General features: G+C 40.8%; 1 protein-coding gene across 1 annotated transcript in view; it reads left to right on the top strand.

Moving 5' to 3' along the window:
• The window catches only part of ADAMTS2 (ADAM metallopeptidase with thrombospondin type 1 motif 2), a 478959-nt gene extending 459908 nt beyond the window's left edge, over positions 1 to 19051 (top strand). Inside the window, exons 21-22 of the mRNA XM_074212594.1 lie at positions 502 to 591; positions 17805 to 19051. Of these exons, the coding sequence (XP_074068695.1) occupies positions 502 to 591; positions 17805 to 18253 (539 nt within the window). The 3' untranslated portion in view covers positions 18254 to 19051. The remainder of the gene's footprint in view (positions 1 to 501; positions 592 to 17804) is intronic.
• Positions 19052 to 19783: the final 732 nt, after the last annotated feature.

The raw sequence follows: 19783 nt of genomic DNA, 5'->3' as shown, positions 1-19783 counted from the left end.
ATCTTCCCTATGGGATTTACAATCCAAGAAAGTGTTACCTAGGTATGAATATCCCAAGGCTGAAGACCTGCCTGTCTGGGAAATCAAAAATGTTTCTCTAGGTCCAACCTAGTACAAGGTTGAAGCCAGGCTTATTGATCAGTGCTACTACCTTTCACCTTTAAGGCAGGTGCTTCTACAGTGATTGTGTTATGTGATTTTGATGACAGTTGCTTATGAATTTGACCCAAGAGGGTTTTTCCATCATTCAGTCTTCCATCATAAGTCACTGAATCTAAGAAAGTTTCAAAGATTCATGATGACAAGTCCTCCAGTCTAATTCCTGGTATAATGACTGACCCTCACCCTTTCTCTGCTGGACTCCCCACTCCTCTTATCCCTGGGCTCTAACACCTCAACCTTCCCCTCTCTAAAATTCAAAGCCACTTCTCTGACTGAAGCCTGGGCCGAGGTCCCTAGGCCATCCTCTGTTGGCTCAAATATCTGTTCTCTTTCTCCTAGGAAACATCTCTGATCCTTCCAAGAAGAGTTACCTCATCCAGTGGCTGTCACGTCCAGACCCTGACTATCCAATCCAGAAAATCTCGTCAAGTAAAAGACCCGTTTATAACTCTGCCTCCGGCCTTTCCTGCATGCCTGAGCCACTGCGACTCTTACCTTTGGCTCTTTTCCTCTCTCTCTATGGAAAGTTCCCCTGACTCTTCCTGAGTCCTCTCTGGGGCTGAATCTTCCTTTCTTCCTGGGGGCCGCCTCAATGCCTGGCCTCTCTCTGATTCAGAGCCCGTGTTGCCCTGGAGGCGGATGATGTCCCGGCCTATGGACTGGGAAGGAGAATTTCTGCTGTGAGGCCCGGGCCTCCGGGATAGTGCCAAGAGCTGCCAGCCTTGGGCTCTTGGGCATAGGTGAAAAAGCAACTCCCTGGTCCAAGATGTGCAGTTTGGGGGCCAAGACCAAGACTGGTCATGAACATGATCATAGCCCCATGACGACAGACCTTGGAGTTCCAAGTTTCTTTTACTTCCTCTTCCTCTGCCCACCATCTCTTCCCCTCAGCCTGCTTTTCTTCCAACAGGGTAGACAAATGAATGAGAGACTTCCCTCCACCCCTGCCCCCCCCTCAAGTGTTGTGCTCCCCATAGAGCACCTGGCTCTGTTCTTTTTCTCTGCCTTTCATTTCGTGTTTGTTCCTGTGGAATGCTCAGAACAACACAGGTTCTTTGTGTTTCCATCCTGTGGGAATGTTTAAAAGCTCCACTCACTGCTGCTGCTGCTGCTGCTGTTGCTGCTGCTACTGCTGCTGCTGCTGCTGCTGCTCCTCCTCCTTCTGATCCCTTTTGCTCTGTGTTTCCCTGGCCCCGGGCTCATTTTCATAAAGGGTTTTGTGTCTCACCGCAAAGTCTGGGCTTTTCTGCATGTGGCAGAACTTTGGCCACAGAGCCGTGCCCTCCCCTGCCCTGGAAGGGGTCTGTTCTAAAAGGTGGGTTCAGTGTCAAGACAGACCCCGTTATTCTGGGTTTTCATTCATCAGCTTCCTGGGTCTTTTGCTACCCTGAGCAGCATGCCTGTGAGTGAGAGACTGACAAAGAAACAGGCAGTCAGAGACTCTTTCATGTAGATATGTCAAGTGGCCAATGGGACTGCGAAAACCATTACAGAATTACCTCAATTGTTACGGCTGTTTTGCTTAGGAGAAACATTTAGAAAAATGCCTTAAAGGTGAAAGGTAGTAGCACTGATCAATAAGCCTGGCTTCAAAAGCAAACATCACCCTAGTAGATCATGAGCTTATCCGCCAGGGTCTGACTCAAACTGGCATAGACAAGAAGTCAGGGAGGTTCTTAGGGGAATTTGCACAGTTCCCAAAGGAGAAAGAGTCCTTTTTTCTTTTGTTTCCTCCAAACTCAAATGGCCTCGTGACTTCCTGTGACATTTCTGTGCCAAGGAAGAGGAGTTAGTCCTTTAAAGAGCATTTCAAAAGACATCTTAGTTTTGGAATGCACATATTCCAACTACATCTCTCCCATCTAACAAGTCATCCTCCATAGACTAAGTTTGGGGCTGTCCCATGCCCTTAAGGGGTACCCTGTCAGGTGACAGACTCAGATCTTTAGCTCTGCAGCATTGTAGCGCTTCAGATGTATCATTACCCACCATGCAGTTCCATCTTTGAATGCTGGCGGTCTAGACAAGATGTGTTGTTATTGTTTTTGTTTTTGTTTCTCCCCAAAAGCTGTTAATATTTCATCAACATGACCGCATAGCAAAAACACATAGCTGGCACTGAATACTGTTATGTAAAATAATCGGTGTTTAACTGTATAACTATGTTCACGACTGTTAACTTTCAAACTTTCAATAGACAACTAACTGTTTAGTGACGTTTTGAGATATGGGTGGCCGTTGAGAGTGGCGCAATAAGGTATCTGGGCATCGTGCACCACGTCTTTATGCACTTTGGTTTATCAGGGATATTTTATTAGTGTTTTGTATGTATTTAACAGACTATTAAAGATGTGCTGTTTCAGTTTGCCTTCCAGATCTTTTGTATAAGGCTAATTTAGCCTATAATCATTACTATTATTGCATTTCCATAGTACATTACGATTTACAAAGCACTTTACATGCACTATACTGCAAAAAAGCTACAATAATATAGCTTCTTCCCCAACTCATGATTTGAAGACACAGAATTATATGTTTTGTCAGTGAAAAAAGATTTTGGCATAATGTATATCTGGGTTTGAAAACAGTTTAGAGATGGGGTGGCTAAGTGGCACAGTGGATAGAGCACCAGCCCTGGAGCCAGGAGGATCTGAGTTCAAAACCAGCCTCAGACATTTAATAATTACTTGGCTGTGTGACCATTGGCAAGTCACCATTGCCTTGCAAAAAAAAAAAATAGTCTAGAGAATCTATTTTGAGTCTCACAAGATACAATTTTTCAGAAGCATTCCTTGGAGCTGGGGAGATGTAGATCTAGTTGTAGGGTGACATTTTGCATTTTATCAAAATAACATTCAGTAACCCTTGAATAAATACCTTGAACCAAAAAGGTAATAAGGCTTTACTGAGGATTCTTTCATCAGAAGACTATGATGAAGAAGACCCATTACCTAATGGGCTCTGACAGGAGAATTAGGCAGGTCTGTATTAAATAGACCTTAGGTTTCTCCCTAAACATGATGGAGATAGAAACTGAGGGTATAACTCTGGGCCCTGGGAAGTATCTTTCTTTTCCTACTCCCAGTATGGACTTTGGTTGATTAAGGGCTGTGTCCACATTGGTCTTATGAAGCATAAGCTTCAAAAAAGAGTTGTCATTGGTCTATCCCCTCTGAGACCAGATTTCCAATTTTATGTTCTCAATAAAATGTAGCAGCTGAGAGATACTTCCAGAAACGTAGGACAGTAAAAGAGCAGAACAAGTGTAAGCACACCTAAAGTGATGAACAAAAAACTCGTGGGGAGTTTGTAGGTGAGATAGAAAACAAGTTTGGAGGAATGCTTGCTTTCCTACCTAGCAGAGTCACTAGAATGCCCTATCCCCTCAAAGCCCAGGTACCTTTCCACTGAAATGCTCTTTTGCTAGTCTGTGCTTCTTTCCTGCTCTATATCCTTATATTGGCTGATTTGACAAACTTAAGTCTTTGCTTTTGAAAAAAAAACAGTATTTTTTCCTGAATTTTCTTGGGTTGTCAATATATTTCCTGGGTTTAGGATTATACCCTGGCTTTCCTAGTGATACCAATAGTTAAAAATTTAAGGAAAGAGTCATGGTTCCCAGAATGTATGGAAGTATAGGCAAGAACACAGTCCATGGGGTCTGTTATTCCTAGAAATAGTGATGCCGTGGCAAGAGTAGATTCCCATATGGGCCTATATGAGTGTAAACTTTGTATTCTGGGTTAAGAGTACAGTATGGTAAATGGCAGCCTAGAAAACTCAAACTTTAGCCTTCTAAGAAAGTACTGGGTGATGATGGAATGTTAATTCATGGGATGTTTGAAATTTAGTGGGACCCTGGAGAGAGATCAACTCATCCAAACCTTCTCCTTTAATTCAGAAGAGGAAAATGAGACTCAGAGATAGGAAGTAACTTACCTAAAGTCAAAATCCAGTTAGTAGAAGAGTTAAAACTATAACTCAGGTTTCCTGACTTTAAATTGAATATTCTTTCTCTTAGTATTGTGTAAGTAATCCCCTGATCCCCTTCTAAGGGATTAGGGAAGACAATCATCAGTTTTCTGCAGGAAGATTATTCCTTTCAGATATAATGGTCAACTTTCAATCTAGTGCTAAAATTGCTTAACTGACCTAAACCATAGCTATCTTAGATGAGTCCAACTCAGTGTGAGCAGCCTCAATCTATGAGAAAGTAAAAAAGCATCATTATGTAGTAGATATGCCATTGAACTTGTAATCAAGAAAACCTGGGTTCAGATCTTACCTCAGGCACAGACTATAATGATTCATGACCCTAGGCAAGTCACTTAATCTCTTTTGGTCTTACTTTCCTTATCTATAAAAATAAGAGGATTAGATTTGACAGCTTCTAAGGTCCCTTCCAGCTCCAAAGCTATGATTCTCTCATATGCAGTAAGCACCCTTTGAGCAAGAGGTTGATCTGGAACATGCAAATAGTTCAGGAGACACTGGACATAGCCAGATTGCACCTTGGACCAAAACCAGATTTCAATGTATCCAAGAAAAGAAAAGTCAAGGTTCCATGCAAAATGAGACTCTAAAAGTGAAGGCAGCTTGAGGAATGTGAAGGTAAGGTGCTAGCAAATTAATTAAATGGTGACATATAGTAGGCCATCGGAGAGATGAGACTGGAGCCTAAAACAGAGATTAGTACTAAATGGGAAGGAATCATGGTACAACACAAAGAACAATAGTTTGGAGTCATCCAATAGTTTTGGTCTTAGTCCTGGCTCTGCCACTTTTTGGGAGACCTTATACAAATAAGTCATGTTGCCTTTGGAGAACCATCATTTCTTTCACTACAGAATGAGAGAGTCAAAGTAGATCTCTTAGATCCCTTCCACTACAATCCCAGATTTGTAGATTTTTTTGAGTAATATATGTAGAGTTGAAAATTGGAACTATGAGAGTCATTGATATAACAAGAGAGAAAGAAGACAAGAGGACAAAGGGTACACTTGGGATGTGGGAGGAAGAAGAGACATAATAAATGAGATCCAAAATGACCAGGAAGAATGGCAGGAGGAAAAGGAAATAATATGATAATAATTGTAGACTTGGAAAAGTATCCAACTCTCTCATTTTGCAGATGAGAAAAAATTGGCACAAAAGATTGAGTGACATTCCCAGGATCACATAGCCAATAAGTGTCTGAGACAGAATTTGAACCTGGATTATCCTGGTCTGTCCACTATGGTGTGCTGCCTTCCTAAAGACAAAGAAACCAAGGGAGCAAGAGGTGTCAGGAAGGTTGTATTAAAAACCAGTGTCTGAATTAGAAAAGGTGGTAGTACTATCTGTTCTGTATTTATCAGAACAAAGCTGGGATAGCATGACTTGTTCTGGCTATTAGCCTAGGAAGAGTGTTGACAGGTTGGAAAGTGTCTGGAAGATGATGTCCAAAATGGTTGTGTAAAGAACTGAAAACATGTAATATAAAGATTAGGGATTATATTCCTGTCTAAATTCATTTTTGTAACTCTTAAATTTTATATATGTGGTGCTTAAGTATTGTTGATTTAAATTAGAAAAAAAAAGAAGGAAATAGAGGCAAGTTAGAGGAGACCAGGCACAAGAAATAGGGACATGAGGGTCAACCTAAATCTTTAAAGGGCTGTGAAAAATTAGAGAGTTCACCCTTCTCTGATGGGTTCCAGGAGAAGAAATGGAACCAACTAGTAATAGTAGCCTTCCAAAACAGTACTTACACCTCAATAAGTTCAACTATCAATGGGGTCTCCAAATAGAGACTGGAGCCACATTGGATCAGAGGTTGGGCTATGACCTCACTGGTACTTTTTGATTATGAGATTTTAGGTAAGTTTCTTGTCTGTTAAGTAAGATTCATTCCTAGAACAAATACAAATGATTTAGGAGTGAAATGCTGTTTTGAGTCAGTTGTTTGCATCTTTATTAAAATAAAGACCTGACATTAGAAGCATTTGCAACCTGGAATTTCTAAGCTACTTGTTTTTTTGGTTAGTGAGTATCAAAGAATAGTAACCCTAAGGACAAGCATGATATCCAAGAGAACTTGTTGAACATGAAGTCCTATCTATTCTCTCAGATGCAATAGATGGAATTTCTTCTAGATAGAAATTGCCTTTCCCCCACCATCTACCCAACCACTGACAATATTGCCTTATGCTGACCCTGGAAGAGACATAGAAGAAGACAGCAGAGGTTTCAAGTGTTTTGCCAGAAGACATTTTCCAGCTAGTAAACTGATTCTCATAAGTGGGAAATGATCTATTGACCTCATCACACAAAGATCAAGAGTCAGGTCTTAAAATTTTAGGACCATTAACGATTCTTATGCTCCATTGATTTATCAAGAGAAAAATGACTTTTTGTAGTAGAGTAACTAGTCCCTGAGGTACATAAGATGAGAGGAGGCACATAGGGTACCAAGTAGGACCCCTTAGAGAAGGAATACCAAAGTTTAGAATGAGTCAACTTGGCTGGGCATGAATATGTCATCTGAAGAATACTCTTTTCACAAGTGCACAGTGATCCATTCATGTCCCACTTCTGCATGTCATAGATAGACCTGGGGTAGAAGAGTCCCTGTCAATATATTAGGCATTATGTTCCATTGCTACAAGTTTGGGGCACCAAGACAACCTTTTAAGAAAACAAAAACTACTGCAGATTTCTATAGAACTTCAAATTTTACACACCTTTTTACTCTCAATAACCTTGTATAAGTATTACAACCCCTTTTGAGATGAAGAAAGTGATTTAATACCTAAAAATTATGGGATCCGAGATTCAGACTCAGGTTTTCAGACTCTGAGACTGGGTCTCTTTCTCACTCACTTCTTATATTCAACCTTTTAGAAAGGCCATAAAGATGGTCATTTTAGGGCAAGAGTTCTAAACTTCTTTTATGTCATAGCACCTTTAGCCAGTCTGGGGAAGCCTGAGAATCCCTTCTCACAATCACCATCAGGAAAACCTGAGTTCAAATATGGCCTCAGACACTTGCTAGCTGTATAACCTGAGCAAGTCAGTTAACCCCAGTGCCTCAAGGGGGGAAAAAAAGCACAGAATTATAAAGGAAATTAATTATATTGAAATATAGTTACCAAACTATTTTTCAGAAAACAGATGAATAGGCCACAAGTTAGGACAGCCTGTTTAGGCTAACATTCCATATTCTGGGTATGTCTACTGAGGCACTGTATAGCTAAGTACATTTTATCTGTCACTCCATCATTTTGTTGACAATGTAAGGTTTGACAAGAGATTTAAGTATTTAGTCAGCACCACACATACCATTTTCCTGGTCTGGTCATCTGTCCTACTTTTGTCTTTCAGAAGAACACTGTCAAGGTGACAAGTCAATGTTCTGCCGAATGGAAGTCCTGTCTCGATACTGTTCCATTCCAGGCTACAACCAGCTGTGTTGCAAGTCCTGTAACCTTTACAATAACATCACAGAGGACAATGCAACTGAGCCAACCCCTGGAAGAAACAATGACATTGAAGCGGTGCTCCCAACATTTCCAGTACCTCCAGAGGCACAACCATCTCTGGCATACCCGCCAGTAATTCCCACTAGTGCCGCAATGCACTTTGGTTTATCAGGGATATTTTATTAGTGTTTTTGTATGTATTTAACAGACTATTAAAGATGTGCTGTTTCAGTTTGCCTTCCAGATCTTTTGTATAAGGCTAATTTAGCCTATAATCATTACTATTATTGCATTTCCATAGTACATTACGATTTACAAAGCACTTTACATGCACTATACTGCAAAAAAGCTACAATAATATAGCTTCTTCCCCAACTCATGATTTGAAGACACAGAATTATATGTTTTGTCAGTGAAAAAAGATTTTGGCATAATGTATATCTGTGGTTTGAAAACAGTTTAGAGATGGGGTGGCCCGCCAGTAATTCCCACTAGTGCCAAAAAAAAAAAATAGCTAGAGAATCTATTTTGAGTCTCACAAGATACAATTTTTCAGAAGCATTCCTTGGAGCTGGGGAGATGTAGATCTAGTTGTAGGGTGACATTTTGCATTTTATCAAAATAACATTCAGTAACCCTTGAATAAATACCTTGAACCAAAAAGGTAATAAGGCTTTACTGAGGATTCTTTCATCAGAAGACTATGATGAAGAAGACCCATTACCTAATGGGCTCTGACAGGAGAATTAGGCAGGTCTGTATTAAATAGACCTTAGGTTTCTCCCTAAACATGATGGAGATAGAAACTGAGGGTATAACTCTGGGCCCTGGGAAGTATCTTTCTTTTTCCTACTCCCAGTATGGACTTTGGTTGATTAAGGGCTGTGTCCACATTGGTCTTATGAAGCATAAGCTTCAAAAAAGAGTTGTCATTGGTCTATCCCCTCTGAGACCAGATTTCCAATTTTATGTTCTCAATAAAATGTAGCAGCTGAGAGATACTTCCAGAAACGTAGGACAGTAAAAGAGCAGAACAAGTGTAAGCACACCTAAAGTGATGAACAAAAAACTCGTGGGGAGTTTGTAGGTGAGATAGAAAACAAGTTTGGAGGAATGCTTGCTTTCCTACCTAGCAGAGTCACTAGAATGCCCTATCCCCTCAAAGCCCAGGTACCTTTCCACTGAAATGCTCTTTTGCTAGTCTGTGCTTCTTTCCTGCTCTATATCCTTATATTGGCTGATTTGACAAACTTAAGTCTTTGCTTTTGAAAAAAAACCAGTATTTTTTCCTGAATTTTCTTGGGTTGTCAATATATTTCCTGGGTTTAGGATTATACCCTGGCTTTTCCTAGTGATACCAATAGTTAAAAATTTAAGGAAAGAGTCATGGTTCCCAGAATGTATGGAAGTATAGGCAAGAACACAGTCCATGGGGTCTGTTATTCCTAGAAATAGTGATGCCGTGGCAAGAGTAGATTCCCATATGGGGCTATATGATGTAAACTTTGTATTCTGGGTTAAGAGTACAGTATGGTAAATGGCAGCCTAGAAAACTCAAACTTTAGCCTTCTAAGAAAGTACTGGGTGATATGGAATGTTAATTCATGGGATGTTTGAAATTTAGTGGGACCCTGGAGAGAGATCAACTCATCCAAACCTTCTCCTTTAATTCAGAAGAGGAAAATGAGACTCAGAGATAGGAAGTAACTTACCTAAAGTCAAAATCCAGTTAGTAGAAGAGTTAAAACTATAACTCAGGTTTCCTGACTTTAAATTGAATATTCTTTCTCTTAGTATTGGTGTAAGTAATCCCCTGATCCCCTTCTAAGGGATTAGGGAAGACAATCATCAGTTTTCTGCAGGAAGATTATTCCTTTCAGATATAATGGTCAACTTTCAATCTAGTGCTAAAATTGCTTAACTGACCTAAACCATAGCTATCTTAGATGAGTCCAACTCAGTGTGAGCAGCCTCAATCTATGAGAAAGTAAAAAAGCATCATTATGTAGTAGATATGCCATTGAACTTGTAATCAAGAAAACCTGGGTTCAGATCTTACCTCAGGCACAGACTATAATGATTCATGACCCTAGGCAAAGTCACTTAATCTCTTTTGGTCTTACTTTCCTTATCTATAAAAATAAGAGGATTAGATTTGACAGCTTCTAAGGTCCCTTCCAGCTCCAAAGCTATGATTCTCTCATATGCAGTAAGCACCCTTTGAGCAAGAGGTTGATCTGGAACATGCAAATAGTTCAGGAGACACTGGACATAGCCAGATTGCACCTTGGACCAAAACCAGATTTCAATGTATCCAAGAAAAGAAAAGTCAAGGTTCCATGCAAAATGAGACTCTAAAAGTGAAGGCAGCTTGAGGAATGTGAAGGTAAGGTGCTAGCAAATTAATTAAATGGTGACATATAGTAGGCCATCGGAGAGATGAGACTGGAGCCTAAAACAGAGATTAGTACTAAATGGGAAGGAATCATGGTACCAACACAAAGAACAATAGTTTGGAGTCATCCAATAGTTTTGGTCTTAGGTCCTGGCTCTGCCACTTTTTGGGAGACCTTATACAAATAAGTCATGTTGCCTTTGGAATCCCCATGGGATGAGCCATTCAAGTCCAGAACCAGGGGAAGGAGTCAATCTTCCCTATGGGATTTACAATCCAAGAAAGTGTTTACCTAGGTATGAATATCCCAAGGCTGAAGACCTGCCTGTCTGGGAAATCAAAAATGTTTTCTCTAGGTCCAACCTAGTACAAGGTTGAAGCCAGGCTTATTGATCAGTGCTACTACCTTTCACCTTTAAGGCAGGTGCTTCTACAGTGATTGTGTTATGTGATTTTGATGACAGTTGCTTATGAATTTGACCCAAGAGGGTTTTTCCATCATTCAGTCTTCCATCATAAGTCACTGAATCTAAGAAAGTTTCAAAGATTCATGATGACAAGTCCTCCAGTCTAATTCCTGGTATAATGACTGACCCTCACCCTTTCTCTGCTGGACTCCCCACTCCTCTTATCCCTGGGCTCTAACACCTCAACCTTCCCCTCTCTAAAATTCAAAGCCACTTCTCTGACTGAAGCCTGGGCCGAGGTCCCTAGGCCATCCTCTGTTGGCTCAAATATCTGTTCTCTTTCTCCTAGGAAACATCTCTGATCCTTCCAAGAAGAGTTACCTCATCCAGTGGCTGTCACGTCCAGACCCTGACTATCCAATCCAGAAAATCTCGTCAAGTAAAAGACCCGTTTATAACTCTGCCTCCGGCCTTTCCTGCATGCCTGAGCCACTGCGACTCTTACCTTTGGCTCTTTTCCTCTCTCTCTATGGAAAGTTCCCCTGACTCTTCCTGAGTCCTCTCTGGGGCTGAATCTTCCTTTCTTCCTGGGGGCCGCCTCAATGCCTGGCCTCTCTCTGATTCAGAGCCCGTGTTGCCCTGGAGGCGGATGATGTCCCGGCCTATGGACTGGGAAGGAGAATTTCTGCTGTGAGGCCCGGGCCTCCGGGATAGTGCCAAGAGCTGCCAGCCTTGGGCTCTTGGGCATAGGTGAAAAAGCAACTCCCTGGTCCAAGATGTGCAGTTTGGGGGCCAAGACCAAGACTGGTCATGAACATGATCATAGCCCCATGACGACAGACCTTGGAGTGCCAAGTTTCTTTTACTTCCTCTTCCTCTGCCCACCATCTCTTCCCCTCAGCCTGCTTTTCTTCCAACAGGGTAGACAAATGAATGAGAGACTTCCCTCCACCCCTGCCCCCCCTCAAGTGTTGTGCTCCCCATAGAGCACCTGGCTCTGTTCTTTTTCTCTGCCTTTCATTTCGTGTTTGTTCCTGTGGAATGCTCAGAACAACACAGGTTCTTTGTGTTTCCATCCTGTGGGAATGTTTAAAAGCTCCACTCACTGCTGCTGCTGCTGCTGCTGTTGCTGCTGCTACTGCTGCTGCTGCTGCTGCTGCTGCTCCTCCTCCTTCTGATCCCTTTTGCTCTGTGTTTCCCTGGCCCCGGGCTCATTTTCATAAAGGGTTTTGTGTCTCACCGCAAAGTCTGGGCTTTTCTGCATGTGGCAGAACTTTGGCCACAGAGCCGTGCCCTCCCCTGCCCTGGAAGGGGTCTGTTCTAAAAGGTGGGTTCAGTGTCAAGACAGACCCCGTTATTCTGGGTTTTCATTCATCAGCTTCCTGGGTCTTTTGCTACCCTGAGCAGCATGCCTGTGAGTGAGAGACTGACAAAGAAACAGGCAGTCAGAGACTCTTTCATGTAGATATGTCAAGTGGCCAATGGGACCTGCGAAAACCATTACAGAATTACCTCAATTGTTACGGCTGTTTTGCTTAGGAGAAACATTTAGAAAAATGCCTTAAAGGTGAAAGGTAGTAGCACTGATCAATAAGCCTGGCTTCAAAAGCAAACATCACCCTAGTAGATCATGAGCTTATCCGCCAGGGTCTGACTCAAACTGGCATAGACAAGAAGTCAGGGAGGTTCTTAGGGGAATTTGACAGTTCCCAAAGGAGAAAGAGTCCTTTTTTCTTTTGTTTCCTCCAAACTCAAATGGCCTCGTGACTTCCTGTGACATTTCTGTGCCAAGGAAGAGGAGTTAGTCCTTTAAAGAGCATTTCAAAAGACATCTTAGTTTTGGAATGCACATATTCCAACTACATCTCTCCCATCTAACAAGTCATCCTCCATAGACTAAGTTTGGGGCTGTCCCATGCCCTTAAGGGGTACCCTGTCAGGTGACAGACTCAGATCTTTAGCTCTTCAGCATTGTAGCGCTTCAGATGTATCATTACCCACCATGCAGTTCCATCTTTGAATGCTGGCGGTCTAGACAAGATGTGTTGTTATTGTTTTTGTTTTTGTTTCTCCCCAAAAGCTGTTAATATTTCATCAACACGACCGCATAGCAAAAACACATAGCTGGCACTGAATACTGTTATGTAAAATAATCGGTGTTTAACTGTATAACTATGTTCACGACTGTTAACTTTCAAACTTTCAATAGACAACTAACTGTTTAGTGACGTTTTGAGATATGGGTGGCCGTTGAGAGTGGCGCAATAAGGTATCTGGGCATCGTGCACCACGTCTTTATGCACTTTGGTTTATCAGGGATATTTTTATTAGTGTTTTGTATGTATTTAACAGACTATTAAAGATGTGCTGTTTCAGTTTGCCTTCCAGATCTTTTGTATAAGGCTAATTTAGCCTATAATCATTACTATTATTGCATTTCCATAGTACATTACGATTTACAAAGCACTTTACATGCACTATACTGCAAAAAAGCTACAATAATATAGCTTCTTCTTCCCCAACTCATGATTTGAAGACACAGAATTATATGTTTTGTCAGTGAAAAAAGATTTTGGCATAATGTATATCTGGGTTTGAAAACAGTTTAGAGATGGGGTGGCTAAGTGGCACAGTGGATAGAGCACCAGCCCTGGAGCCAGGAGGATCTGAGTTCAAAACCAGCCTCAGACATTTAATAATTACTTGGCTGTGTGACCATTGGCAAGTCACCATTGCCTTGCAAAAAAAAAATAGTCTAGAGAATCTATTTTGAGTCTCACAAGATACAATTTTTCAGAAGCATTCCTTGGAGCTGGGGAGATGTAGATCTAGTTGTAGGGTGACATTTTGCATTTTATCAAAATAACATTCAGTAACCCTTGAATAAATACCTTGAACCAAAAAGGTAATAAGGCTTTACTGAGGATTCTTTCATCAGAAGACTATGATGAAGAAGACCCATTACCTAATGGGCTCTGACAGGAGAATTAGGCAGGTCTGTATTAAATAGACCTTAGGTTTCTCCCTAAACATGATGGAGATAGAAACTGAGGGTATAACTCTGGGCCCTGGGAAGTATCTTTCTTTTCCTACTCCCAGTATGGACTTTGGTTGATTAAGGGCTGTGTCCACATTGGTCTTATGAAGCATAAGCTTCAAAAAAGAGTTGTCATTGGTCTATCCCCTCTGAGACCAGATTTCCAATTTTATGTTCTCAATAAAATGTAGCAGCTGAGAGATACTTCCAGAAACGTAGGACAGTAAAAGAGCAGAACAAGTGTAAGCACACCTAAAGTGATGAACAAAAAACTCGTGGGGAGTTTGTAGGTGAGATAGAAAACAAGTTTGGAGGAATGCTTGCTTTCCTACCTAGCAGAGTCACTAGAATGCCCTATCCCCTCAAAGCCCAGGTACCTTTCCACTGAAATGCTCTTTTGCTAGTCTGTGCTTCTTTCCTGCTCTATATCCTTATATTGGCTGATTTGACAAACTTAAGTCTTTGCTTTTGAAAAAAAACCAGTATTTTTTCCTGAATTTTCTTGGGTTGTCAATATATTTCCTGGGTTTAGGATTATACCCTGGCTTTTCTAGTGATACCAATAGTTAAAAATTTAAGGAAAGAGTCATGGTTCCCAGAATGTATGGAAGTATAGGCAAGAACACAGTCCATGGGGTCTGTTATTCCTAGAAATAGTGATGCCGTGGCAAGAGTAGATTCCCATATGGGCCTATATGAATGTAAACTTTGTATTCTGGGTTAAGAGTACAGTATGGTAAATGGCAGCCTAGAAAACTCAAACTTTAGCCTTCTAAGAAAGTACTGGGTGATAATGAAATGTTAATTCATGGGATGTTTGAAATTTAGTGGGACCCTGGAGAGAGATCAACTCATCCAAACCTTCTCCTTTAATTCAGAAGAGGAAAATGAGACTCAGAGATAGGAAGTAACTTACCTAAAGTCAAAATCCAGTTAGTAGAAGAGTTAAAACTATAACTCAGGTTTCCTGACTTTAAATTGAATATTCTTTCTCTTAGTATTGTGTAAGTAATCCCCTGATCCCCTTCTAAGGGATTAGGGAAGACAATCATCAGTTTTCTGCAGGAAGATTATTCCTTTCAGATATAATGGTCAACTTTCAATCTAGTGCTAAAATTGCTTAACTGACCTAAACCATAGCTATCTTAGATGAGTCCAACTCAGTGTGAGCAGCCTCAATCTATGAGAAAGTAAAAAAGCATCATTATGTAGTAGATATGCCATTGAACTTGTAATCAAGAAAACCTGGGTTCAGATCTTACCTCAGGCACAGACTATAATGATTCATGACCCTAGGCAAGTCACTTAATCTCTTTTGGTCTTACTTTCCTTATCTATAAAAATAAGAGGATTAGATTTGACAGCTTCTAAGGTCCCTTCCAGCTCCAAAGCTATGATTCTCTCATATGCAGTAAGCACCCTTTGAGCAAGAGGTTGATCTGGAACATGCAAATAGTTCAGGAGACACTGGACATAGCCAGATTGCACCTTGGACCAAAACCAGATTTCAATGTATCCAAGAAAAGAAAAGTCAAGGTTCCATGCAAAATGAGACTCTAAAAGTGAAGGCAGCTTGAGGAATGTGAAGGTAAGGTGCTAGCAAATTAATTAAATGGTGACATATAGTAGGCCATCGGAGAGATGAGACTGGAGCCTAAAACAGAGATTAGTACTAAATGGGAAGGAATCATGGTACAACACAAAGAACAATAGTTTGGAGTCATCCAATAGTTTTGGTCTTAGTCCTGGCTCTGCCACTTTTTGGGAGACCTTATACAAATAAGTCATGTTGCCTTTGGAGAACCATCATTTCTTTCACTACAGAATGAGAGAGTCAAAGTAGATCTCTTAGGTCCCTTCCACTACAATCCCAGATTTGTAGATTTTTTTTTGAGTAATATATGTAGAGTTGAAAATTGGAACTATGAGAGTCATTGATATAACAAGAGAGAAAGAAGACAAGAGGACAAAGGGTACACTTGGGGTGTGGGAGGAAGAAGAGACATAATAAATGAGATCCAAAATGACCAGGAAGAATGGCAGGAGGAAAAGGAAATAATATGATAATAATTGTAGACTTGGAAAAGTATCCAACTCTCTCATTTTGCAGATGAGAAAAAATTGGCACAAAAGATTAAGTGACATTCCCAGGATCACATAGCCAATAAGTGTCTGAGACAGAATTTGAACCTGGATTATCCTGGTCTGTCCACTATGGTGTGCTGCCTTCCTAAAGACAAAGAAACCAAGGGAGCAAGAGGTGTCAGGAAGGTTGTATTAAAAACCAGTGTCTGAATTAGAAAAGGTGGTAGTACTATCTGTTCTGTATTTATCAGAACAAAGCTGGGATAGCATGACTTGTTCTGGCTATTAGCCTAGGAAGAGTGTTGACAGGTTGGAAAGTGTCTGGAAGATGATGTCCAAAATGGTTGTGTAAAGAACTGAAAACATGTAATATCAAGATTAGGGATTATATTCCTGTCTAAATTCATTTTTGTAACTCTTAAATTTTATATATGTGGTGCTTAAGTATTGTTGATTTAAATTAGAAAAAAAAATGAAGGAAATAGAGGCAAGTTAGAGGAGACCAGGCACAAGAAATAGGGACATGAGGGTCAACCTAAATCTTTAAAGGGCTGTGAAAAATCAGAGAGTTCACCCTTCTCTGATGGGTTCCAGGAGAAGAAATGGAACCAACTAGTAATAGTAGCCTTCCAAAACAGTACTTACACCTCAATGAGTTCAACTATCAATGGGGTCTCCAAATAGAGGCTGGAGCCACATTGGATCAGAGGTTGGGCTATGACCTCACTGGTACTTTTTGATTATGAGATTTTAGGTAAGTTTCTTGTCTGTTAAGTAAGATTCATTCCTAGAACAAATACAAATGATTTAGGAGTGAAATGCTGTTTTGAGTCAGTTGTTTGCATCTTTATTAAAATAAAGACCTGACATTAGAAGCATTTGCAACCTGGAATTTCTAAGCTACTTGTTTTTTTTGGTTAGTGAGTATCAAAGAATAGTAACCCTAAGGACAAGCATGATATCCAAGAGAACTTGTTGAACATGAAGTCCTATCTATTCTCTCAGATGCAATAGATGGAATTTCTTCTAGATAGAAATTGCCTTTCCCCCACCATCTACCCAACCACTGACAATATTGCCTTATGCTGACCCTGGAAGAGACATAGAAGAAGACAGCAGAGGTTTCAAGTGTTTTGCCAGAAGACATTTTCCAGCTAGTAAACTGATTCTCATAAGTGGGAAATGATCTATTGACCTCATCACACAAAGATCAAGAGTCAGGTCTTAAAATTTTAGGACCATTAACGATTCTTATGCTCCATTGATTTATCAAGAGAAAAATGACTTTTTGTAGTAGAGTAACTAGTCCTTGAGGTACATAAGATGAGAGGAGGCACATAGGGTACCAAGTAGGACCCCTTAGAGAAGGAATACCAAAGTTCAGAATGAGTCAACTTGGCTGGGCATGAATATGTCATCTGAAGAATACTCTTTTCACAAGTGCACAGTGATCCATTCATGTCCCACTTCTGCATGTCATAGATAGACCTGGGGTAGAAGAGTCCCTGTCAATATATTAGGCATTATGTTCCATTGCTACAAGTTTGGGGCACCAAGACAACCTTTTAAGAAAACAAAAACTACTGCAGATTTCTATAGAACTTCAAATTTTACACACCTTTTTACTCTCAATAACCTTGTACAAGTATTACAACCCCTTTTGAGATGAAGAAAGTGATTTAATACCTAAAAATTATGGGATCCGAGATTCAGACTCAGGTTTTCAGACTCTGAGACTGGGTCTCTTTCTCACTCACTTCTTATATTCAACCTTTTAGAAAGGCCATAAAGATGGTCATTTTAGGGCAAGAGTTCTAAACTTCTTTTATGTCATAGCACCTTTAGCCAGTCTGGGGAAGCCTGAGAATCCCTTCTCACAATCACCATCAGGAAAACCTGAGTTCAAATATGTCCTCAGACACTTGCTAGGTGTATAACCTGAGCAAGTCAGTTAACCCCAGTGCCTCAAGGGGGGAAAAAAAGCACAGAATTATAAAGGAAATTAATTATATTGAAATATAGTTACCAAACTATTTTTCAGAAAACAGATGAATAGGCCACAAGTTAGGACAGCCTATTTAGGCTAACATTCCATATTCTGGGTATGTCTACTGAGGCACTGTATAGCTAAGTACATTTTATCTGTCACTCCATCATTTTGTTGACAATGTAAGGTTTGACAAGAGATTTAAGTATTTAGTCAGCACTACACATACCATTTTCCTGGTCTGGTCATCTGTCCTACTTTTGTCTTTCAGAAGAACACTGTCAAGGTGACAAGTCAATGTTCTGCCGAATGGAAGTCCTGTCTCGATACTGTTCCATTCCAGGCTACAACCAGCTGTGTTGCAAGTCCTGTAACCTTTACAATAACATCACAGAGGACAATGCAACTGAGCCAACCCCTGGAAGAAACAATGACATTGAAGCGGTGCTCCCAACATTTCCAGTACCTCCAGAGGCACAACCATCTCTGGCATACCCGCCAGTAATTCCCACTAGTGCCGCAGGTTCCAACATCACAGAGGAGGAACACCCAGACATCAATGCTGTGGACATGCCCTATAAGGTTCAAGGCCCGGACAATGAAGTCCAGCAGCCCAACCTCATCCCACATAGGAGAGCCCCGTATGAAAGGACCAAGAATCAGAGGATCCAAGAGCTTATTGCTGAGAAATGGAAGAGAGAGATGCTGGGGAGGTTCTAATAAAACAGAAAGATGCCGTCGGTAGCATATTTTTTCCTCTTGGAGAGATATAACTGGCAGCATAGTAATGTCCATCCTAGAAATGAGGAGGAGTGGTGCTATGGCAGAAATGCCCAATTCTAAAAGACTGAAAAAGAGAGAGAGATGGTGGCAGAGGTGCAATGGCAAGTTGGTTTCTATGATAGTGGGGAATATAGAGTCAGAGAAACCTCCCAGTTAGTTATCTGACATTCCTTTGGATCTAGCAAAGTACACCAAGTCTGGGGATACCTTTGGAGGGAGGTGTTGCTGTTTAAATACAATAATCCCCAGCCTTTAACAGAATGGATACAAAACCAAGAAAAAATAGAATTGGGTTAGGGAAATTCTTGGAAAGAATCCCAACATTCCATTACTAGGAGCAGAATTGCTCCTCAGTCCAATAGTATTCCCTTAATTCTTGATCTCAAGATTAGTCAGCCCCAGAAATATCTCATCAAATTTTCTTTCCATTTGAGTTTCACCTTGGGAGAGGTGGAGACACATTTGAGAGGCAATGATGGATCACTGAGTCCATTTATCTAGAAATAGAAGGTTTCCTAGAGATTCTCTATTCCAACCCTCATAATTTATAAATGATGAAGCTGGGGATCGTAGAAGATGACAAGAAAGTAGCAGAGTCAAGATTCAAACCCAGGTTCATTGACTCCAAACCAATATCATCTCTAACCACCAAGTGACAATTTTTTTTGATCTCTCTCTCTCTCTCTCTCTCTCTCTCTCTCTCTCTCTCTCTCTCTCTCTCTCTCTCTCTCTCTCTCTCATCTCCTCCCCATGGTAATTCCCTTCCCAACCTCTCCAGCCCCAGCAGAGCCTGTGAAGGGAGAAGAGGTATAAAAAGCTTTTACCTACTACTCCAGGGTAAGATCTTTTCACTAAGCCCTGCCAAATGACCAGGGCAGTGATTCCCTTTCATGAACTGCTGAAGGCAGGGTAAAAGCCCAAGTAGAAAAAAAAATAAATCTTGGTGAAAGCTCCATGGGGTAAGCATGGGAGAGAAAGCATTCAAAAGTGTTTGAATAAGATGTCACAGAATGTTAGAGGTCAAGAGCTTAGAGATTATTGACAACATGGCTTTACACATGAGGAAATAGAGGGTCACAGTGGAAGGGACTTGCCAGAGGTCACTCACCTGGCTAACATCCTGCTTTCCTTACTACCATTTCTGTACATTATCCCCTAAACACTATTCTGTTTTCTGCTTCTTTGGAGTTAACCCTCTGAAACATTAAGACAAAGGCAAATGGAGATTCTTTATTTTACTAGCCAAGATTGAGAGTCCTTCAAAGTTTGTTTTTACAGGAGATTAATGTATCCCAGCTTCTTTTGTCAGGTTGTTAAAAGGCACTGTTCAAAAGATTTGAGAGGATAATATAAACACCACCTCACTCTGGTCTTGACTCCTAAATGAAAATCCATCCAGGTCCCCTTCATTGAAATGAGTGGTCCATAGATATCCATAGAATAATTATTTGCCCCAGCCTTCCCCCA

Source organism: Macrotis lagotis, chromosome 1, assembly GCF_037893015.1.
Source record: "Macrotis lagotis isolate mMagLag1 chromosome 1, bilby.v1.9.chrom.fasta, whole genome shotgun sequence".
Taxonomy (NCBI): domain Eukaryota; kingdom Metazoa; phylum Chordata; class Mammalia; order Peramelemorphia; family Peramelidae; genus Macrotis; species Macrotis lagotis.
This window is presented reverse-complemented; position numbering and strand designations above follow the sequence as displayed.